Source organism: Pteronotus mesoamericanus, unplaced genomic scaffold (assembly GCF_021234165.1).
Source record: "Pteronotus mesoamericanus isolate MK-2021 breed Mesoamerican mustached bat unplaced genomic scaffold, CSHL_Meso_final contig_182, whole genome shotgun sequence".
Taxonomy (NCBI): Eukaryota; Metazoa; Chordata; class Mammalia; order Chiroptera; family Mormoopidae; genus Pteronotus; species Pteronotus mesoamericanus.
Window position 1 is genome coordinate 30308375 of NW_026555078.1, and position 24821 is coordinate 30333195.

The 24821-nt window shown below is 40.3% G+C and overlaps 1 protein-coding gene across 1 annotated transcript; it reads left to right on the plus strand.

Annotated features, from left to right (window-relative positions):
* Positions 1–682: 682 nt before the first annotated feature.
* CCDC198 (coiled-coil domain containing 198) lies at positions 683–21936 on the plus strand. Its single transcript, XM_054567037.1, has 6 exons — positions 683–905; positions 3377–3459; positions 15229–15315; positions 16669–16770; positions 17547–17706; positions 21667–21936. The coding sequence occupies exons 1-6, from the start codon at positions 683–685 to the stop codon at positions 21900–21902; spliced, it is 891 nt and encodes a 296-aa protein (XP_054423012.1). The 3' UTR covers positions 21903–21936.
* The last annotated feature ends 2885 nt before the right edge of the window (positions 21937–24821 follow it).

The following is a 24821-nucleotide window of genomic DNA, read 5'->3' on the forward strand; positions in this document are numbered from 1 at the left end:
ATGCAAGGAGTTTGTCCTCTTGTCTTCAGGAAAAATTCCTGTTACCTCCCTATCCTCCTGTAACATATTCATGTCCTTCAAAAGCAATTCAAGTTGTTGACAGAAAAATCTAATTATTTTAGCCATTGTGCTGTTTCCTTACCGATTTGAAGATAAGTTCTTCAATTAAAATTAAAGATTAACAAAGCCCTAAATGATTAGCATGCATCCTCTCATGTCCAACAATGATTTAGCTCTTCTCAGTTGGTAGTTTTCTTACAGATGGAGTTTAAATGTACGTGCAATGAAAAGGTCAAGTTAAGACTTCTCTAAATCTCTGCTCTCCATCTCCATTAATGGCCTTCCTGGTGTCAGAGAGTTGTTTAATGATCAATAGGTTTTTTATTCCTACCTCTGAGTTCTTCAGAAAGTAGCATAACCAAGTCAATGTTTAACTGGATTCCTTCAGTCTGAAAAGGCAAAGTGGGAGTTGAAGGGAAGTCTCCATGGAAACCAGCCTCCCAGGAAGTGGCCAGAGGGGTTAGTGTGTGGTGAAGTAATTGTACAAAGATGTCAGGAAGGAAACACCTGCTTTGTAAAGCAGGGGCAGGTAAACTTTTGAAATATCTTGATTAAAACAACCGACATTAAAGGACCCAGACCGCTTCCCTCATGGTTTTCTTTTGACTGTCTTTCATGTAAAATGGGCCTGAGCCCCTCTAAGACTCACTCTAGAGTAACCAAAGTAGCACCTTTTCAAAACAAAGAGGAAGAAACGCCTTCGACTGCACCTGTGGACTTTGCATTCGATCAGAACCTGGAAGAAAAGAGCGCATATTCGTTGGCAAGACTGCAGGAGCGGAACAAAGCTTGGGAAGGGCAGCTGCCACCTCTGCGAGAGACCTGGTATGGGAGATATTCTGCAGGTAAACACGAAACCCAGCATGACATTTGCATATTTGTGCCAAAGAGAGCTATTGATAGATTTCCCTGTCTTGCCCCATAATCTCAGAAAATTTCTGAAGTATTGAAATATGAGGGAATACCTTTCAGTAGGAGATTGAATGTTTGTCAGTTGTCAGTATTCTGGGTACATTAGAACAGGTACGTGAGCTGCATAAAGGGCTTTCCGGCATTTCATTCATGTGAGAAGAAAAACATGATTTTTGTTCTAGCGTAGTTTATAGTGCTTCCAATGTTGATAGCTAGCTTTGCCAGACAATTAAAATTATTTAGATAAATGTGTGATAAATTGTCATGATCACATGTTTCAGTTAGAGTCTAAATTTAAATCATTCTCTCCAGGACATCAGGCTTTGTGTTGGGAGAGCCACACTGCAGGGGTTCATTCTAAGTGAACCTGGGAAGTGCCCCAAAGAGAACTGACTTATTTCAGTGCAGATGAGTGGGTGAATCACCCTTTCCCCACCCCTATATTTTTCATGGTCATTTGCAGAACTAAGAGAATTTTTTCCAATTATGATAGAAAGCTCTGAGCCTGAAGTCGCTGTAAATTATCCTGGGATATTTTACATGTGAAGTGCTTTATGACAACCACAATGGTAGTTAAACAGACATTGTAACTTGGGGAGAGAAGGACACAGACACAATGTAAACATACATATAAATGTATAAAATTTTCTCTTTTCTTGACATTTCAGATCAATGACACAAATAAGCTACCATTATTGGTCAATTTGGCCAGAAAGCCTTATATTCTATTTGGGTAACTGGTAAATCTCACCTAGAATGATTTTCATGGCTACTTTCTATAACTGACAACTTTTGATTGGTTCTATAGCCTATGTTTTTATGTTTTTCCACCTTCTAAGGACATGAGTGGGAATTTTCCTCTTAATTTTGCTGAAGAATTTTTTTTTAAAGTAAACCCTTTATTCAGAGTTTTAAGACTTCAGAGACTGAATGGTAAAAGCTGATTCTAATGGATTTGCATACTAAATTGGAAGTGTTCTTAGTTTTGAAACGGCAAAATCACATTAACAATAAATAACTAGGAGATGGTGAGCATTTTGAGCACTCTTTTCAAGGAGCCAATATTCTAACCTCAGCTCCACCAAACACCAAATAATATGACTTTACTTCCTCCCCCCTACAGGAGGATAGGGAGGTAACAGGAATTTTTCCTGAAGACAAGAGGACAAACTTCTTGCATAAATGGTTCAAGTAGACATTGAGTTTTCAACAATAGCCTATTTACTATGTTTTTAAAAATAGGGGGGAAGAAAACTTTACTTCCTCAGTTTTCTTCAACTATAAACCAGGGGTGAAAATAACTGCCTGACGTTGTCTATGCCATTTCAGGAGAATCAAATTAAATAATGGGGTGATATCACAAATCATAGTGCACAATTACAGAGTAGTCAGGCTACTGAAGAAAATTTTGCTGAAACTATTTAGATTTTTAAATCCCACATGTTTTTCATTGCCATTGCTATTGTTTTGGTCTTGCTTACTATGCTGGTATATCTTGAAGGGAAAGAAGGATATAACAAAGTTCTTAAGGGGGTCGTTCAAATGTCTTAAGGATAGAAACACATCATTACCTAAGAGTTTTTCCATTTAAAATGCAAAATGGGACTGTAGGATAATCTACACAAAAAAATCTAGAAATCAGAATGCTTCCAGCTTGTTGAGGGGAAAGGACAAGAACTTCATTCACACACTGCTGGTCATGGTAGTAGGCCCAGGGCCCAGGATAATCACGTTAAAAAGTCAAATTCATAATGGATCTCTTGAGCCTCTCTTTCCTAACGTGGCTTAGCCCTGAGTTATTTTATCAGGAAAGAATACTGACATGTTATATCATAGTGGTGACTTGCAGGAATGTCCCCAGTTAGGGGGACTATTTAATTAGGAACATACAATGCTCAGCATTACATACTCCTATTACACACTCATGCTCCATTTCTTTATCACCTCTCTATCTAATACTTATCTATTTATCTATCCATCTATTTCATCTAAAAAAGGATTATTTTTATTTCTTAATGCTATATTTTCCCCTGATTTCCTATTTTATTTTGGGGCGATTTCATGAAATTAAAATAAATCAATACATTATTATTTTTTCATGCCCAATCCTGTGTTTGAATAACCTTTGCCATCAATACAATTTTTAATTGTGCAGGTCTTCCTTTAAATATCAATCTGGAGGGAAAATAAGGAAAGGAGGAATTAAATGCTGGGTCTAGGCTAACATTTTTTTATTCGTATTCATTTGCTCCCGCTTTATATGTTTCACTTCCACATTCAACCTATAGCTTAGACATATTTAACAAAATTGTGTTAACAAAGTCTAAAAACTCATGATCAACCTAATTTAATAGTAAATTGTTTCTAATGGTTTTTTTTCTTGCTTCTCCTCCAATCCTTCAAGTGCCCAGGGCCATGTATTTTGACATCCCAGTGGAACAGGGAGAACCAAGTATTATTAAAAGGCATCCACCCCGAAGACTTCAAGTAAGATGAATTTAAAAGGCTTCATAAGGAATTTAATGGTAACATCCCTTTTTAACTATAATTGTAGACGAGGGATACTGACAAGGTATCAGTACCTTGTTAATGTTAAAGAGAATGTTGTCAATGCAAAGACCATCTTTCTTCAGGTTTCCTTGTGTGATGATTTCAATTTTAAGGCCAGCACTAAAAGAAGGAAGGATAGTATAGCACCAAAGACTTAGCCATGATGAGTCAAAGGACCTGAAGCTTGCTCTGATTAGTTGGATGGCTATGGGGAAATCACTTGTAATAACAACAAGAATGATATCAACAATGAAGTCAGATATGCTCTAGACAACTTGATCCTTCTTTTAATTCTCATACCCCTCTATGAGAAAGGATGTATTATCTTTGCCTTCTACATGTGGTTCAGAGAGTAAACAAGGACAACAGAGGCCTGATATCAACCAGTTCTCCAAAGCCCATGCTCTTAACTGGGCATAGATGACCTCTGCAGCCCTTCTGTCCCTAACTTCTTCTTCTAAGCATTCGTTGGTTGTTGAAATTGAGGACATTAGGTTGCAAGGCAGCAGAGCAAGAGTTTTAAATGCACTCACCTTAATAAATGTTTAATGCATTTTCTCTAGAGAACTGCAAACTCTAAGAACCCTAACCCAGAAGGGGCAAGAGATATGAGTGGTCCTTGAAAATAAGCATCAGCTAAAAGGAAGGCTGGGGCCTTTCTTGTGAGCAGGATCTATCACTGGCATTCGAAAAACTGGAGACAAGTAACACCTCCTACATAATTCGCCCACGTGACTAGAACAATCCCAGGTGTATTTGAGTTCATTGTTAGGCATTATTTCTGTTTCAGCTGGTTTTTATTTACCTGTTTTCTCCAGAAGCTCACAATGCTGATTTGATGGGATTATATCCTTAATCACAAAAAAGCATCTTTTTTTCCAAAATATCAGAAACCTCAAAATATTGTTTAATAAAAAGAAAGTGATTTTAAATTTCTGAGCATATCTCTAGCTAAAATGAACAATTTTAAAACTTATGTTTTATTCCTAAATCAAAAGTATCCTTTCAAAGGGGTGTGTTTAATATATGTTACTATGGAGAATCTAAGTTGAATACCTCAAATAGAAGATACTACTATAACCAGTGAAGGGTAAATGTGTAGCAATCTATAGTTCACAAAGTACTTTTTATATCTTCAACCCTAAATAAGTTAAAAGAGTCCATCAATCTCAAAGAGAACTCTAGTGTTTCAAAGACTACACCCCCACATCCTAACCAAACACCTTAAAAAAGAAGGATCAAGACAAATTATTTGGGCACAACGAGTATGCATTATTCAGTCTTAATATATTCAGTCACTAACACCCTAATATGTGCCCCACAAAATTTTGCGAATGAATGAACAGATACATAAATGAGGATGAGACCCATTATCCCTGGTAGGGAAAAAAAAAATCAGAATGCACTCCCTTCTATGAACCTGTAGCCTCACTGTATTGGAAGTCCAACTGACTAGCCAAAACAACCAATGTGGTGAATTATAAGGATAGAGGAGTGTTTTACTGAACTCAAGAGCTGGGAGGCACCTGGTCTTGAGGGACGAGCTATGCCCTGGAACCTGGAAGGGAGAACTCTATGTGTCTCCCCTAAGATTTTGTCCATGCATTCTCTTTACTCTCTCCCTGCAAATCAACTTTCTCTGCTCCTCAAGACCACTGGTGAAATACAACCATTAATTTGCATCGTAGAGTTCCAGTCAAACAGAGTGGCCTGGCTCTGTTGGCTCCAATTCCAAATTCCTGGGAGAAAAGATTTTATTGGCTCAGCTTTGCTCATATTTCTGGTTTTGGTCCAATGAGCTATGACCAGAGGATAAGCTCATGCATTAGAAATGTGAGCAGAAAAGCCTTCCACCTTAGATTCTGAAGGCAGCTCCCTGAGAAGAGGGCAATCACTGGGACCTTGGCAGATATCTGAAAGATATCAACTATAATCATTTTCACAAATGAGGCTCAGTACATTTTCCATTGCAAATGGGTTTTTGAGAGAATAATAAATGCTGGGTTCCCATGACATGCTAATTAATAGCCTAATCTCTGCCAGAGAAAAATTTTAAAAGTATTTTAAATTATTAAACCAAGTCTAATTGCACCTTAAATAATTCGAGTTGCATATTTGGCACTCTCTACTTCCTGAACATCTACTCCTCGAGTAAAGAGCAGGTCATGAACTAAGGTTCTCTCCAACTTGGAGCTGCTAAAATCTGAGAGCCTCTTCCAGGGAACTCTGATGCAAATGTGCCTGTCCCAATGGAAGAGGTGATGATTACTGCTGCTTCTGGCCTGATTCACCTCAATCAGCCATCTCCGGTCCAGCCTAAAGTGCAGATGTTCCCCCCACCCACCGCACTACATAGTGTTTCCTCAGGTGATCAGATGGAGATTAGATGACTCCCTAATCTCCAAAGATGTGCTCAAATCTCACCTTCCCTGGAAAGGTTTATCCTGACAACTCATTGACAATTGCACTCCTCACCCCAGTACCCCTGACTGCCCTGACCATTCACTATCTTTTTTCCCCCAGAACACATCTTTTCATCTAACACACCAAGCAATGTACTTATCTATTATTTCCATTGTATATTTTCTTCAATACCTTCCTGCCCTCTCTCCAAACCCCAGTGCTAGAATATAATCTTCACAGAGGCAGGGATCTGTGTCTGTTGTCTTCACTAATGAATGCGAGTGTCTAAAACAGTACATGGCACATAATAGGTGATCAATAAGTATGTATTTAATACTTGTTGAATGAATGAACTGGGAGGAAGGAAAGATGAGCATAAAGACTGCTGATGAGAGATAAAGAGGGTAGTTCTGCCCTCGCAGTTTCATTCTGTTGTTTTTGGTATTAAACAATTTGACACAAGGGTATTCCCTTTCTTTAGGTAATAGTCCTTTGCCCGTTTTTCTATGATCTTTTTCTTTGTGATCCATAAGAGTTCTTTATATATCCTAGACCTGGTCTTTTATTAGTTATATGTGTTGCAAGTATCTTCTCTTCATCTATGGTTTGCTTTTTTGTTTGGTGCATGTGTGTGTACACACAGATTTCTTTTTTTAATGTCAGATTTCTCAATCTTAATCTTCATGTTTTGTATTTCTTGTATTTTGACTAATTAATTTTTATTTTCCCCAAGTTCATAAAAAATATTATTTATTTCCAAAATTCATAATATTTAACTTTTCACATTTAGGTCTCAATCGACCTGAAATTCATTTGTGTGCAGGTGTGAAGTTGGAATCAAATTTTACTTTCTTCCCATTTGATCAATCTGTTGTTCCTGCACTCTTCATGGAATCATCCATGTTTTGACCATTGATTTGAACTGGTAATTCTGTCATACATCCAATTTCCAGAGCTCTGTGAGTCTGTTTCTAGACTCAGTCTTCTGTTGCATTGGTCTACTTCGTGTCTCCACAGGAATTCCACAATGTCTTAACTATGTAACTTTGAACCAAGTTTTAATATGCAATATGGAAAGTCTCCTCACTTTATCCTTTCGGCATTGTCTTTGCTATTCATAGTCCTTTGTTCTTCCATGTGAAGTTTGGATCTTCTTGGCAAGAACCACAAAAAACCTTGTCAGTCTTCTGACTGGAATGCATTAATAGGTGAACTTGAGGAAGATTAGCCAAGTTTACAATATTGAGTCTTGTAAATCTCAAACATGGCATAAATCCCCATTTACTCATATTTTGAGATCTTTCAATGATATTTCATCATTTTTCCACAGGGTTCTTGTGCAATTTTTTGAGGTTTATTTACCAGGACCTTTATGAATCAGGGTTCAGCTAGAGAGACAGAACCGAGAGATGGAGATACATATTAAGAGACTTTCTGTAAGAAGTAAGCTTCCATGATTATGAAGGCTGGCAAAGCAAGTTTGAAATCCATAGGGCAAGCCATCAGGAAGGGCAGCTGGAACTGCAGGGTGTGAGTTCAAGCCACTCCATAATTAGAGTTTCCTCTTTTTCGTGGGAGCTTCAGCTTTGCTCTTAAGGCCTTTCAACCAATTGAATCAGGCTCACCCAGATTATTTAAAACAATCTTCCTACTTGAAGTCAATGGGTTCTGGAGTTTAACCACATTTACAAAAGATTTTCACAGCAATACCTAGATGAGTGGTGGGATAATTGGAGACTGTAGCTTAGCCAAGTTGACACTTAAAAATGGACATCGATATATTTTATAGGCTTTTTCCCTCCTGTTACAAACAAGGTATTTTTCCCATTTAATTTTCTAAATGATTATTATTGGTGAATACGAAAACTAATGATTTTTGTGCGATGAATTTTCAACTCTTGAAATACCTTAGAAATTCTATTTGTCTAGACATTCTTCTCAACTTTCTATGTAGACAATATCTTTTATAAATAAGAATATTTTTTCTCTTTCTTCCCAACTCTTGTTCCTTGGACTGGTTTTCTTGACTGTTGCATGGAATAGAATATCCCTTGCAATATTGAACTCAAGCAGTGATAATGGGCATCCTTGTCTCATCCATGACATTAATGGAACTGGTTCTAAAACAAACTATAGTTGTGATAGGATTTTGATAGATGCTGGTCAGAGACTTAAAAGGGAACACTCAAATTAGGATAATTCAAGGCAGTTTTCTTTACAACTAACTTTATACAGGTTTGGATTTGGAAAATCACAGAGGATATTTCAATACCCACTAATGGCAGCTGAGGAGTAACTACCTCTAGGCAAAAGGACTAGGAGAGGGGCAGACTTCTGGGACTGGGACTGGGAAAGGCAGGTAGAGGAAGCTGCTTTGACAGGGGCACAAACTACCCACTATGAGCATCCAAGGAGGAAGCCAGAGGAAGAAATATCCTGATCTCATTCTTTTTCTTCTCTCAGATCTCCTAGCAGGGCTCCTGAGTGGCAGAACCCAATGGAAATCCAGAAGCCAGGAGAAACCGCTTAGTCCTCATAGGCAAAGAAAGGGGTAGAGATATGTGGCAAGTGGATTTGGAGAAACAAATAGAGGATATCTGACATAATGCCATTTATTAAATTATTGTTATTTTATTTATTCTTAGTGTGCCCAGAGTTTTTTCTAGGGCTGAGTATTAAGTTGTATTGATTTTTTAACTCCATCTGTTAAATAATCTATTAAAATATGCTTAGGCTTTTTGTATCAACTTTCATTAATAAAATTGTTCCATAATTTCCCTCTACTTCTTTTTTTAATATTTATTTATTTTTTAGAGAGAGGAGAAGGAAGAGAGAAAGAGAGGGAGAGAAGCATCAATGTGCGAGAGATACACTGATCCGTTGCTCTCCCTCACCCCCAACTGGGGACCTGGCCCGCAATCCAGGCGTGTGCTCTGACCAGGAGTCACACCAGCGATCTTTTGATTCGCAGGCTGGCACTCAATCCACTGAAACACACCAGCCAGGGTTACTTTCCCTATACTTCTTTTTCCAGTTTTGCTCTCAAAATTGTACATTTTAGAAAATTTGGACCCTGACTGGTGCGGCTCAGTGGGTTGGGCATCATCCTGCAAACTGAAAGGTTGCTGGTTCATCCCTGGTTGAAGCACATGCCTGGGTTGCGGGCCATGCCCCAGGTTGGGGGCTTGCGAGAGGCAGCTGATCCATGTGTCGCTCTCACATCGATGTTTCTCTCCCTCTCTCCCTCCCTTCCCCTCTCTAAAAATAAATAAAATCTTTAAAATTAGTTGATTATTTTTCCCTTTTTCTATTCTCTAAAACATTGATAAACATAGTTGTTAGCTGTTCCTGAAAAGTTTGGTAAGACAGGCCTGTGTAACCATCTTTGGCCACCTGAACTTTTTAGGGATTGAGAAATTTGTTGTATAGTTCTTAGTTGATACAAGTATCTGATTTCTTCCTGGTCTAATCTTGCTAACTTATATTTTCCCCCAAATTATACATTTCTTTAAGCTTTCACATTTATTCTTATAAAGTCTTATCTTATTTATATCCACCTTTTTGATAATGCCGGCCAAACAAACCCTCCAGCTCACATTTTGATGCAGCTCTTTTTAACCAGGGAAAGAGGTAAAGGACAAGTCAACCCCTGAGTTGAAACTGTGAGCCTGGCTCGAGCTTCCCATCTTATTTGGAGCATATTTAGGTCCCATTTAACTGACAGAAATAACTCACAGCCATCAGGAGCCCTAAATGTCTTATAGATGAACTTCCCCTACATTTCCTGGTCCATGAGAAATATACCTTACATTTAAAGCCTGACCATGTCTTTTTGGGTTTATGTTTTATTTTTCATTGCTATGTGTTTGTAGAAAAAGGTGTTATCACAATGTGAACTCATTGCAATGCCTTGGCCTTACGATCTCTTGCTGCAAGCCTGTCCTGGACATCTTTATGTTTCTCCCAGAACCTTGGAGGACACAGTCTTACGTTAGATGCCAAACACTTTTTAGACTGTCATCAAGTGGCTCCTGCCCACCTTTATGCTCCTGCTAGTAAATAGGAGCAACTGCCCCAGGTTAGTGTTGGGCTCCAGGCTCAGTGATCTATGCCCGATGTAATCTCCTTTCTTAAATCTCCAATATGACACTTCAGCTGGTTACCCTGACAATTTGTTTTATTTGAGAAGCCAAATAATCCAGAAATCTTTAGACAAATAATCGTTTTTATTTTTACGTCATGAAGTGAAAATAGCTATCATTCTGCCAATTCCTTCCATAGTATTCTTCCTGAAGACGATGAAGTGAGGCATCTTGTTTTTGAGGCAGGGAAAAGGAACAGAACACGGAGCCAGAATTCCAAGGCAATTTCATTTGACTAGTTTGTTTAGGGGAGCCGATTTTCCAACAATTTCTTCTGCAGTGCTTCTCAGGCCAAGTGCAAGTGATTTAACTGAGGGATCCCATTTGCAGTGTTAGTTGCTGCCACCTAGTGTCCTTCATGGCTAAATAGTGTGGATCTTCAGGCTCTTTTCAAAGGCCAGGAAGAAATTGCCTGGATAGAGAACTTGAAAACACCTACTATTTAACTTACTTAGCTCTTATCAGAACTGAAAATTCAGATAAAATGAGGCTGAAAATGGAAAAATATATATTCATACTTCAAAGAAAAACCTGGCTCTCAGAACTTATGGATAGGCTATTTTAAATAGCCGAAAATATTTAAATAGCTGGCTTTTTCAGACTCGGGTTTTCAATAATCTCCACAAACAAATCCTCTATGGTTTATTTGGACATAGTTCCTTTATTCAGTTCAGACAGTATGGAGGCCAGTGGGCCTCACCCTAGGAAATCGTCAGAATACCCTGGAGAGTTTTGAAAAATGTATATTCCAAAGAAACAGTTGATAAGCTGGGCTTTATTAAAATTAAGAATTTATGTTCCATGAAAGACAGTGTCAAGAGAATAAGAAGCTAAGAGAAGATATATTGGCAGCTAAGCATATGAAAAGATATTCAACATCATATGTCATTAGAAAACTGCAAATTAAAACAATGAAATGCTATTCCATTCATATTAGAAAGGCCAAAGTCCGGAGCACTGTCAACACCAAATGCTGACGAGGATGTGTAGGATCAGGAATTCATACACTATTAGTGGGTATGCAAAATGAGACAGTCACTTGGAAAGATTTTTTTACAGAGCTAATCATACTCTTAGCATATAATCCAGCAATCATACTCCTTGGCATTTACCCAAATGAACTGAAATCACATATTCATACAAAAATCTACACATGGATGTTTATAGCAGCTTTACTCATAATTGCCAAAACTTGGAAGCAACCAAAATGCCCTTCCATAGGTGAATGGAGAAATAAATTGTGATATATCCAGACAATGAAATATTATTAAGCATCAAAAGGAAATGAGCTCTCAAGCCATGAAAAGACATGGCAGAAACTAAGTGAAAGAAACCAACCTGAAAAGACTACATACTATATGATTCCAACTCAGTGACATTTTGGGAAATGTAAAACTATAGAGACAGTAATAAAAATAGTAGTGTCTGCCCGGAGTAAGGAGAGTAAGAGGGATGGATAAACAGGCAGAGCACAGAGGATCTGGGGGGTAATATAACTGCTCTGTATGATACTAGAATGGTAAATTCACATCATTATATATTTGTCCAAACCCATTTGAATTTGCAACACCAAGAGTGACCCCTAATGTAAACTAAAGACTTTGGGTGATAATGATATGTCCGTGTAGACTTATCAATTATAATAAATGTGCCCCTCTGGTGTGGGACAGGGGATTTATGTGCAGAAGGTATATGAGAATTCTATACTTTCTATTCAATTTTTCTGTGAACCTGAATATGCTTTAAAAAAATAAAATTTATTAATTAAATACACATACAAGTATATATACTATATATACGAGTATTTTTTGTCAGGTCATAGCTCAGAGCTATTGAATCTCAATCCCCAATGAATAGCTCAAGATTTTTTTTTTTTAATTCCAAGAGTTTCTAATGATAAACCAGGTATAGGAACAAGTAGAGAAAAAAAGCATGAAATTTGGAACTGGACAGACCTGAGCTTCAATCCTGAGCTGCCACTTACTAGCTATGCAACTTCAGATATGTTATTAACCTCTCTGACATGGGGAACCATCATAATCATCCATAGAGTTCCCATGATGATTGAATAAGATGACACATCGTGACCTTGAGCATGATGGACAGCAGTGGCTGCAAAGGCATATGGGTCTAATCACCAGAAAGAACTGAATCGTGGACCAAGACAGGGGATGACATAAACGCTTCCTTGTTCCTTCCTCAACCCTAAACCACCCCTCGTCATTACTGATTCTCCGGTCCATAGGTGCCTGGATATCCCTTTGCCCTTGGTCTCTCTTCCCCTTCCTGTTCTACTCCATTCCCCGCAGCACCAGCTGCTGCTTCCTGTGTAGCAGGTCCCATTTGCCCGGCACCTTTATGTTCTGCAGAGAAGAGGGCCGGACAAACCTCTTTGACTAGTATTGATCGTCTCTCATTACCTCCTTGGTAAGTCATTATGTTAAAAAACAAACAGAAAATACTTCCTCACATTAGGCTGCTCCAGCAGAAAGAAATGCTGGCTGCCTTCCCGAGAAGAGCTCAGGCCCAGCGCAGGGACCAGGAAAGTGTTCCGCAGGGAAGTAGCAGGGAGCACCTGTCATACTCCCACCGCGAGTGCTGGATGCTCAGCATCCATTTCCTGTGGTCTCTCCTTCTCTCTTTTCACCCTTTAAAGCCACCCTGTTTTCTAGGATTACCCCTTGATAACACAACAAATCAGGCTGCAGTGAAAAAAATTTCAAAATACGTATGTTAGCATTTGCCTCTCGTGTTGGACTGAGGGAGTAGTGCTAACACCGTTTGCGCAGCAGCGTGGCGTCCTGGTTTCCCCCTGCTTCCTGAGCCATCGCTTTGCAGACTCCTTGGCCATCTCGTCCCTGTTCACCAGCCCCTCGGAGTTGGATTATTGGCTCTGCTCTTTTCACTCTTGACCTCGCCCATGACTATAGTTTCAGTTTTTCTCTACCCAGGAATGATCGATCCCCACATCTGCATTTCCAGCACAGACCTGTCCCCTGAGCTCCGTGCCTGTATATCTGATTACCTACTCAACATCTACACTGGTCTGTCCAAAGGCTTCTCAAATGCAATCTTTTCTAAACCAAATTTGTTTCTTCCTGCTATGTTCCACTCAAACGTGGTCTTCCTATAGGGTTCCCCATCTCAGGGACCGATAACACTATCTGTCCTTACGTTTGAATGTCATCTGGATACTTCCCTTTCCTTTACCAGCCACCACGAATCCTGTTTGGTCAGTGTTTAGTATTTGTGGGGCCCATCTGTGTCCTTCCATGAGCCCCAGCCCACCATCTTTGTCCTCCAAACTGCTCTTGGTAGTTTAATTTTCACACCGCAGTCACAGTCATCATTTTTTGAAAACAAATGTAATCATGCCACTACTTTGCTTAACACATGCCAGTGGCTGCCCATGGTCTTAAGAACATGAACGTCTGATCCTCCCCCACCAGGCCGGCATGAGCTGACCCCGGCCTCCGGCTCCAGCCTCGTCTCTGCTGCGCTTCCTCTCACTCTGGTGGCAGCCCACCGACTGCCTGCAGTTCCTTCAACAGCTCGCGCACTCTCCTACCTCGGGGCTGTTGCTCACGCTGTTCCCTCTGCCTGGAGCGCCTCAGTCCTCTTAAAACTCCCAACCTGCCAACTTCTGATGAAAGATTACTTCTTCAGGAAACTTTCGTGGATGGCCTCCTTGCCCGTCTCCCCCTTGTATTCATTTTCTAGGGCTACAGTCATAAAGTATAACAAACCACGTGGCTTAAAATAACAAATGCATTGTCTCACAGTTCTGGAAGCTAGAAGTCTGAAACCAAGGGGTTGGCAGTGCTGGTTTCTCCTGAGGGCTGTGAGGAAGAGCCAGTGCCATGCCTTCTCTTAGGGTCTGGTGACTTGCTGGCAGTCTTTAGCATTCCTTATCTTGTGAAACATCACCCTGATACCTGCCTTCATCGTCACATGGTGTTCTCCCTGTGTATGCGTCTGTGTCCAAATGCCTCTTCTTATGAGCACACCAACGTATTGAATTAATAGTCCACCTTACTCCAGTATGACCCCATCTTAACTAATTGTATCTGCAAGGACCTTATCCCCCAATAAGGTCACGTTCTGAGGTCCTGGGTATTAGAACTTCAACGTACAAATTTGGGAGAAGGAACACAATTCAATTCATAACACCCTCCCATTTCTGAGGTGGAGTCCTCCAGGTATGTATTGTCATAGCCCTGCCCTGTAGACTTTTTCTTCTAAGTACTGATTAGTTTGTCATTCTTAATCACATTAATCACACAAGCAAAAGTGTACTTGTTCGCCTCCTCCTTGGACTGTAAGCTCCAGGAGGAACCATGCCCTTTTTTGTGGACCATTGTACCCCCACACCTGGCACATAGCAGTTATTCAATAAGTACTCACTGGGAGAAGAAATAAACTCCATGACTGCCCAGCTCTTTGATTGCATGTCAACATGAACAGAACAGCCTTTATGTCCCAAGCCTACTCAGTCACTGCCCAGTGCTCTAGCTTCCAGGGCGCAAAGTCATCTGAGGCAAGTAGGGCCAGAGGCAGATCCACCGGTTCAACCATTGCCGCCCAGTCTTAGTGACCCCTGGGAACCCCAGCGTCACCTCCCTGGTAAAAGCCAAGCCCTTGCTAGAAAAAGTCCTGCCTAAAAGCTGTGAGCACACTGTACTTTCATTGTACATGAGCTTCATAAGCACCACTGATTATTACTGAGGAGGCTAAGGGAGCTTCTCTGGAGATCTTAAAAATAGGACAGAAGCGTTCAGCTCGGTGGTTAAGAGATGAATAAAATAAAGTAACTTCCTGGTGCCTTTTTCATCTCTCATACTCTAAAATCCTCACTGTTTGATTACTTTGGATGTGGGCCCACAATACAGATAGAAAAGGATTCTTAGTCTTTTAACTCTCTGACCAATATTTAGATCAGTAAGTCACTGACAACAGTGCCATAGAACAATAAAGAACCCAGAGAGGCTGAAAAGCCTTTTGTACAGATATGACTGTAATCCTGTTGAAATCACCTTCTCCGTGTGCTCTCAGGAGCAAGCGCTGCTTTCGCAAGGTGTTAAGATAGTTTAATGTCTGGTTTTTATGTTTCATCATCTCATGGCATGAGGAATGCTGAATGCTCTAAATGTTGGACTTCCAGAAGCTTGAACCCATTGACCTGCCGCAAGTAATTACTTCTGAAAGGATCCTGAGCCAGCAAGAAGCCAGGAGAACTCACAAAGCAAAGGTGAACTGCAGTGGTGAAGTGGGGGGTGGGCTGTCCTTTTCATGTTCTCCCTGCACAGGAGACTTCACGACAAATCAGACTAATGCGTCATTCAGAGTTAGAACTTCCCAAAGCCATCCATCTTCTCCTGGGCCTGCTTCCACCTGGGACCTGCTCTTGCCTCTCCAGGGAACCTGGGGACCTTCCCTGCCTCCTGGTGAAAGAGGGGGGCATAGATGAGACAGAGGAATTTTACTTGGAAATTGGTGATTCTATAAGTGTTCAAATTTGTAGAAATGTCCAGCATACCTCCCCTCTTTCATTTCTTCCTCTTGGGCTAACTCTTTCTTTTGGTTCTTAATTTTCTGGATAAATCATAGCTATGAGTTGTTCCTGACCTGTTCACCACAAATACACCAAAAAGTAATCCTGGAAACGGTCTTCTGTAGAGCTCTCTCCTTTTATAAACTAGTCACCTCTACTGAGGAAACTCCCCTCAGGTAGAAATGTAAAATGTGAGGCAGGAGAAGATTTTCAACATTTTCCATTCCTGATTCATTTTGGAGGCAGCTAGATGCTGCTGTGCACTGGCTCATTTGGTGGAAGGTGGTCCAGGTACTTCTGGATCCCCCAGGCCATGTTTGTGATGCTGACAGCACCTGGGGAGATGGGCCCTCCCTGACACTCACATCAGCGAACACAATCACGGTCCACAGGGCAACATAAAACATCACTGAACACAGCTGGTGGTGAATGAGGGTGTACTCACCCCTGGTTGCCCTCTGTAACTGTCTGCACTGTCTCATTGGAGCTTATGACTCACCAGGGGGAGAGCAGCAAAGTCACAAATAATCAACCTCAAGTCCTTCCTCAGCTGCAATATACCAGGGCATAGATTGGTAAGCGGGGGAACACTCTATAAAAATAGGTTTCATTTAACCATTCAGTGGCTCTCCCCTAAGTTCACAGCTAGACAATTAGTCAGTTGTAGAAGAGACAGGGAAAGAGAGAGAGGCAAGTCTCATCAAACCAGAAAACATTTCTGGGAAGCTAGTAATAAGCATCTGTTCCCAGGAGAAGTGATATCCTGTCAAAATGAGAGGATATCAAAAGATATGTCCATTCAAGGTCGGCAAAACGCTATAGGAACCTTAAAAACTACAACACACACACTGCAAATTGCCATTTCATTCACTGATAGCTACACAAAGGACTTATTGGGGAACTGCAAGGGTCTGCCTTTGACATCATAAGAAATCTCTTTGAATTACAATTGAGGGTTGATCTTGTTCTGTTCCAAAAAGGATTTCAAGCTGTAGATGGCAGAATCAGTAATTAATTACCTCATATTAACAAATGTGTCATCTTTTGTAGCAGGAATTGGAAAAGAAGATGCAAATTCCAATGTATACTTCTGGGAAAAGACAATATTTACATAAGATGCAAATGCTGGAAATGAACCGTAAAAGACAAGAGGTAAATATGAGAGTAGAAGAGTTTCACCTTTACCAAATTCACTCCATAAAATTCCTGCCCTGTACATGAATATAGTTAGGCATTCACCTGCAATCTTTACCTAGCATCTTAAATTCAGTCATTGGATCCAAAAGGTTCGACTACTGGAGCTGGAAAGAACCAGAAAGATCTCTTCTGTTACCAACTGAGTCTTTCCTCTCTTCAGTCCTCAAGGGGCTGTATCTGTGTCTCCAGTCTCTCTTTTTTGACTATGACATTCTGGCTCCAGCAGAAAATTGCGATTAATTCATTTTTGTTGGTTTAGTAAAAGGGAAGGGGGTGAATCCATCTTTATTTTAATACCTAGGCCTCTCTACAATTTATGCCACAGAAGTATCTTACAAGAAAGACCTCTTGTAACAAACCCCCTTGCAAATAATAAATAATTAGTAATGGCTCCACTAACTCTCATATTCCAAGTTTCTCACTCTTGTGAATAAGCTTAAAATCAATGTTCTCTGCAATTCCAAATGCATCAACTAGCCCACAGAGAACTACTTCTACAAATGTCCTCACCTTTTTGAGACTGAGGGCATAGCTTCCCTTCTCCTAACAAACCTGTGCAGAAAGAAAGTTTCTGTGCCTTCTAATAGGAAAAAGAGAACCATGTACTGATTAGGGGACCACAGGTTTCCATAAATAAGTGCCCAACTTGTAAAGTGGCTGATAGTAGGGGGGGGTGGGGGGGCGGGGGGTAGGAAGAAGAACTTTAACCATTTATAGCTGATCCTTTTCAGACCCAAATGGAGTTGAAGAAAAGCCTGCACAAGGAGGCAAAGACTAATAAGGAGAAACTGCGGGAACATAAAGCCAAGAAAATCCTTCACAGCATCCCAAGAAATGATCATGGTGACTCTCTAACCTTGGTGCCTGATGAAACCTTAAACCCAAGTGCAGGTGAGTCATGTAAATTTTTTCAGTAAAATAAAATATTCAACTGTTTAGAACAACGTCAGATATACTTCAGGGGGTGGGGGGGAGGGCAGAGGGAAAGGCCAGCAAGTAGCCTTGGTTCCCTGCTGATATTTTATCTCCCAGAATATAGTAGGCATGTTATGTAATTTTGATGGCCAAGAAAAAAAGACAGAAGTTTAAGCACTGCAGTAAGATGTTTCTTTCCTTTTAGAGGTTTACTGTACTTTATGTGCATTATTGGCAATCCTTCCACCATGTGTAGGAGAAAAAAGGCAAAAGAGCCTCATCTTGTGGTGAAAAAGAATGAAGCGTGTGGAGAAACTACTAAACAGCTAATTGGTATCAGCCAGCCCAGTGCTGTCGTATGCAGACACTGCTGCGCCAGCCCACTGTCCCCCTCCAGCACACTCAAGAGTGTTCAAAACGGAGCCCAGGCCTGCCGCAGCTATACCCACTGTCTCAGTGAGGCCTTCATGCCCTGTGTCACTCGGGCCGGAGATCTGGGGCCTCTCCAGCCCTTCTATTCCCTCCTCTTGCAGCAGGTCAGTCACAAAGTCTTACTGATGTCACCCAGCGCTGAAATCTGCCTCCTCTCCCCCATTCGCCATGTCACCCTTAAAGCCATCATGTCCTACCAGGGCTATTGCTACAGCCTCCCGACTGTGCTCCTCACTCAGCTCTCACCCTCCCACGTCAGCCCAGCACTGAAGTGCTGGGGTCCAGACCACCAGCACCAGCATCACCTGGGAGCTTGTTAGGGCCCCAGCCAGAGCAACTGAATCAGAAACTGCAGGGGTGAGGCTCAGCAACCTGGGTTTATCCCCTCACCGTAGTGATTCTGATGCACCTAGAGTTAAGAACCACTGGTCTACTTGGTAATCAAAGCATTGTCCTCAGGCCCACAGAGTCTGCATCACCTGGGAGTTTATTAGAAATGTAGAATTTCAGGCCCCACCCCCAGCCCTAGAGAATCAGGCCTTGCATTTTAGGAGGATTCCAAAGTGATTCTCATGCACAATAAAGTTGTAGATGTATTACACTCATAGTGGAGTAATCTTACAAAAGGCAAATCTGACCAACTCAGTTTTGCTAAAAAAAAAAAAAAAAAAAAAAAAAAAAAAAAGAAATTAAAAAAACATCCTTTAATGAGCCTCCCCCAGCCTGAGGACAAAGTCTCAACTCCTTCCCCAGCCTCATCTCTGGCCACTCTCATGCCCAGCTCCCACACCCCAGCCAGGCCAGATGACTCCGGAGCCTCAGATTGCTCTGTGATTTCCAACCAATAGCCACACCCTTACACTCTATGCTATGTTGTCCCACCAATTAGAGCCCCATTATGTTTTCCCTGTCGGTATTCTCCCAGGGCAAACCCACCATTGCAAATGTGCAGTATCGTCCACACTCGCAGGTGGTTGATCTGTGGGCCAAATCCTCACCTCAGCCAGACTGACCACCAAGAGATCTAAGGAAATGCTGGCCATGCATCTGGAGGTCTTGGGCCTCTAAGAAGCAAAATAGCCAGCTGAAAGAGATACTGCTCCTGCTCTGAGGAACAAGATGCTTAATCAATAAGTTCATTAAATAAGAAGAGGCTGAATAATTGAAAATCTATGGGAGGCATCTATTTAACCTATACTCCTGTGTCCCAGAATGAAATATGCTGTGTAGTCCCGTAGAGAAACAACTTCTACAATTAAAAATATATATATATATATATTGGCAAAACAATCAAGAAAAGTGCCTTAGCGACAGTTAGACACAGACTCATGGCTTGAGGTCAGGCCAAGAACACCAACATTGTTGTAGTCTTTGGAAGACCCCCCCTCCGATTTGGAGGGGCACGGGAAGGACTGTGACACCAGTCGAGGGGGTTTTCCTCTGCTCCCCTCCTACTTTTTTAGGGCTGTTTCATTTTGTTCCTGGAGAAGTTTATCGAGTGCTTACTACAAGCCAGGCGCTGTGGTCTGCCCTTAAATGCATTACTGCATTTAATCCTCACACAACCAGTAAGGGAGGAGTTACTCTTAGCCCCCAGGTGACAGAGCCGAGATTCAAAGCCAGGCCCCTCTGACTCCCAAGCGTGCTCCTCCACCCACCCCCTCGTACAGCCTCATAGGACCTCAGGGACTTGGAGCTCCATCCAGGACCTCTTTGGGAAAGGCAGCAAATAGAGAGATTGTGACTCCTCACCCTTATCTTTCAAGAGAAGGCTGCCCTCTGCAAAGCCTAGAGATTTCACCACTGCAGTAGGCATATGCTGGAGCAATGAGTCTTTTTTATTTATTCCCAAAGAGGATCTTTGATTTCTTTCCATGTGTTCTAAAAGCAGTTCAGTTTGCTTTCTCCTAAAAGTGGAGTGTAGCCAAGATCATAATCTTACATGAGCACTCTGCTAGTCAGGTTCTGCTCATTAAGATTGCTCTGTACCCATGTCCTCTTACTTAATGCTACTTTTGCCCACTCTTGTTCTCTCTTTTAGAAGATGGGATGAGAGTTCAGGTCTCTTGTGAAATACAGAAACAAAAATCAGTCTTTGTTTTCTGCTGCCTCTTTAAAATGAAGTCACCCACGCTTTGCATGTATTTATATAATGTTATATATGTATTCATATAAAATAATATATAACTTATACAAAGTAAACATCACTCTTTCAGGCTTATAATTTTATGGGTTTTAACATGTTCATGTGGCTCCTGCCCTTTCCAGAAGCCTGGCTTTGAATGGAGTATGTAGAAAAAGCCATGGACTTGAAATCAAAGTCTTTCATTTGAGCCCCAATAGTACATTTACTGAATGTAAGCTCCATGGAAGCAGGGACCTTCTCTTGTCCCAAAAACAGTGCCTGGTACATAGTATCTTCTCAATAAATATTAACTATATATTTGTCTATGTGCATTTAGTCTCTATAGAGAGAAATTTTAGCTAAATTCTAGTTATTTAACCTGCAAATCTCAGTTTCCACATCTGTAAAATGGGAATATAAATCATGTCACTATGTAGGTTTTATGTAAAAATTAATCTAAATATGTGTAAAAGCACATATAAAATGTAAAGTGCCATATAAATGCATGGTAGTACGGACAAAAATGAAGAAAGATGGAACTGATATGTAACAGTGAAAATATATGTTTCAGGGGCAGTATCACCCTAAGTACATTATTTGAATGTTACCTTCGCAATTCTGGTCTCATCTGGACACATGTACTATTATTTACTTAGTATTTTTCTTTAAGCTGTATCCTAAGAACAGGGGCAACTTTCCTACAGAACCACTATACAATTGTTACACTTACACATCTTAACATGGATATACACTATTTTTTCATATATGGTCCATATATAAATATCCATGGTTGTCCTTGTAATGCTCTTTTTACCTGCTTTCTTGTTTCCCCACTTGTGCTTTCTTTTAAAGATCCAGGATCCAATCCAGGATCATACATTGCATTTTTTTTTCTTGTTTGTCTTTTTTAATTCAAGAATAATTCCCTATCCTTTTTCTTCTTTTCTCCTTCCTGCCCTTGTTCTTGGGAGATTTGTGGTGATGTATGTGGGGGAGGGAAGTAACTCTCCATCTAATTCTCAAGTGGTTCTGCTGAGAAGTAGCAACGTGTGTGTGTGTGTGTGTGTGTGTGTGTGTGTGTGTGTGTGTAAATATTGCAATATATATCACTGCATGTCAGTATTGTGATAAAATGTTGTTGATGGGTTGCAGTACACAGGGATGTAGTAGACTATTCTTGTGACTTTCAGAAAATTTAAATTTTTAACAGAATGAAAAGAAAAACATCTTTTAATGCTTCCTCAGTTGGAATCCTTTATATGTATATATATTTTTAAAAATACCAAACAGATTATTCTGTGTTCATAAAAACCTAGGAACTTAAACAAATAGAACATTATCAGGGGAAGCTAAATTAAGTACACTTTTTTTTTTTGTAGGAAATCAACAGGATGCACAATTTTTAGAAAATCAAGCAAGGAATGACTACTGTCCCCGGAAAATTGGCAAAATGGAAACATGGCTCCGTGAATGTGAGGCCCAGGGCCAGCTTCTCTGGGACAGTTCTAGCTCTGACTCAGATGAGTTAGGTAATATCAAGAAGAAACCACAAGCCCTGGTGAGGACCAGGACAGAGAGAATCCCAGTTTTTGATGAGTTTTTTGATCAAGAATAAGAATGCTATTCACTAACCGGGATACTTAGTGCATTGAATACTTACTGAATGCTTACTGTCCTATAAATACTCTTCAAGTTAGTATATGAATTATTCTGAGAACACCAATTCACTTTCTTTTTATTTGGAGCCTTATGATTAAGAGGTGTGACATATTTTGTTAATTATGCTGCATAGCTAACTGTCTCAAAACTTAAGGGCTTAAACAACAGCCATGCATTGTTTCACTTTTCTGTGTGTTGAGAGGCTCAGCTGGGCAGTTCTGCTGGTTTCTTTTGAATCTTTCATGTAGTTGCAGTCATCCAGTAGCTAGGGCTTGACCAGGACACCAAGACAGCTGGGCCTCATCCTTTCTCCATACAGTCTCAGCCTCTGCACATGGTTTCTCCAAGTGGCCTCTACAGCAGGGTAATGGGTTAGGAGCCCAAGGCTCCAAAAGGCAAACGTTCCAAGCAGAGAAAGCAGAAGAGAGCAGTCATGGAACAAGCTCAGCATCACTCCTACCACATTCTGTTGGTTGAAGCAACTCATTGGCTAATCACTGAAAATAAACAAGGACACAAATTCCAAAGTGTGGTTCATTGGGGTCTATCTTTGATACTTGCCCCCACACCATATTTTTAAAAAGCAAATTAGATCTTATAAAACAAAGAGTTGAAAGAGTAGATTTGATACGAGTTTTTAAAGAAAAGTCACAATGCTACATTAGAGACTAAGCTCAAGTCTCTTTCTTGTGAGTTAGCAATTTTATTATCTCATAATAGAGTGGCTACAGGGAAGAGGTGGAATAATGTCTAGCATGATGCAAACCTTAGAACTCTTTAAAACTAAAAGGACTATAGAAATGTTCAGCCCAGAAATTACTTCATGTATAAAAATTAGATTTTTTAAGGTAATTTTAAGAGCTGCTTTTGTGTAAAATTAGGGCCTGCTTTTAGCATACTCTAAAAATAATTTTATGCTACCCAGAAACTTCTCAGATATTAGTAAAACTTGAAAACAAAGCAAAACAAAAACACCCTTTTAAGCCTTATTTAGAAAACTACCCCCCCCCCCGCCCCCGGCAAAAAATATACAGGGAAACATCCCCTGTATTTGACATTAAGTGCATTCAGATCAGTCACTAAGAACATAAAATGACTGCTGTGTCAGGGGATAAACATACACATTTCTTCCAAGGACCAAAGGTAATTAGCTCATCCCTGGGCATAGTTACTCCCAGTTCTTTGCAAGAAGTATTCTTACTTTTTCTGTGGTAGGTAAAGGCATATTTCCTACAAATACATAATGGTTTGAACAGTCACTCTTCTTGAAAAAGTAAAACCCTTGAGAGGAGAAAGGAGTCCAACCTACTCATAATGAATATTATGGCTTATCTAGGAGGCTTAAAACAAAGTGGGGTGGTCAGCTCCCAATGTTGAAGATAGCAGAGCTTAAGTATGTCTTCTTCACACTGGTCTGTGACTTGAAATTGGACAGTGCCGCCTTCTAGAAGCTCACTGGACTTTGAGCGACATGAGGGTATGAATCCTGTCTCCTCCCTGTGGTATTCCCATATCCTAGAACAACATCTGGCACAGAGTTTGTTATTAAATGTTTGCTGAATTCATTGACTTATGTGTTAACTAGTTAATTAGAGAGGCATTTGTTTCCCTTCAGCTGTGCAGTTGTTGTTCACTCTCATTTCCATCATTTCCCAAGATTCTGAAATGTACACAGCTGATAATACAGCAAAGAAAACAACCTTTTTTCAAAAGCTCTTATAATGTATACATCTAAATGGATGGCATGAACTAGACATTGGCTTGGGATACAGGAGCTAGATATGTATTTACACCAGTGAGAATGCCACAGCTCAAAATATTCTTCGAAACTCTATCAGAGTGTGTTAGCTGCAAAGGAAAATCAATCATAATGGTAAAAACTAAAATTCAGCCTGGAGGCAAAGTTGTCAATTTCCTTTGACTGAAAATCTCCTTACCTTTGGGAAGAAAAAAGGCTTGTCGATGGCCACATGCATGCTTTCTCTTGTGAAAATAATATTTTCCTTCTTGCTCTGAATTTTTCATAAGAAAGAGTCTTTTTTGGTGTGCTTTTGGAAACAGGCTTCCTCAGCTGTTTTTTTCAGGTGGAGAGCCATTTTTTCCTCATCTACCTATTTTGATGGTAATTCTGAGTCACTTGGGTTTAACTAAAGATGAGTCTTCAGGAGTCATCTGTGAAAGAGTTTTATAAACAAATGGATGTTTCCTGTTTGCACAAAGCCTTTAAAAACAGAAAACAAAACGCCACTCTTCAGGCCACTCCCTTTCTTACCAGCAAAGCATATGGATTATCAAATCATAATTAATATCAACTGTTTCCTGCCTCAAATGAACAAAAGCCCATTCCCACATATCACTGTAAAACCTCCCTTACTTAGAATACTGTAGTGAGGGCCGGGGAGAAAGTACATTAAGGACTAGATTAGGGAAAGTCAGACCATTAAAAATCTGAACTACATCTCATTTTTAAAGAAATACCATTGTATTCCAGACAGAATAAACAGAACCCATTTGAAAATAAAATCAATAGTTAAAGTTTATGTTTAAACATACACTTCACAATACTTCTGCAACTCATTCATTCATCCATTTAATCACACATTCAAAGAATAGAACTTGAGTATCTACAACATGCTGAAAACACAGCTATCAACAAGACAAAGTCCCTGCACCCATGGGCTACAGTCCAGTGGGGAGACCATGAGTCAATACATGAGAGTCAGAGAGTCGAATACATGATACAATTTCAGATAATATTAAACATGATGAAGAAAAATAAAGCAGGCAAGAGGACAGGCACATACGCGTGGACTGTTTCAGGCAGGATGCTCAGGGAAGGGCTCTTTAAGGGAGGGACTTGAACGAAGGGAGGCTG

Coding starts and splice junctions, on each gene's coding strand:
- CCDC198 (XM_054567037.1), top strand. CDS start 683: ATGGGCCTGAGCCCCTCTAAGACTCACTCTAGAGTAACCAAAGTAGCA. Junction 906..3,376: donor GTATGGGAGATATTCTGCAG/GTAAACACGAAA, acceptor CAATCCTTCAAG/TGCCCAGGGCCATGTATTTT. Junction 15,316..16,668: donor GGAGAACTCACAAAGCAAAG/GTGAACTGCAGT, acceptor CATCTTTTGTAG/CAGGAATTGGAAAAGAAGAT.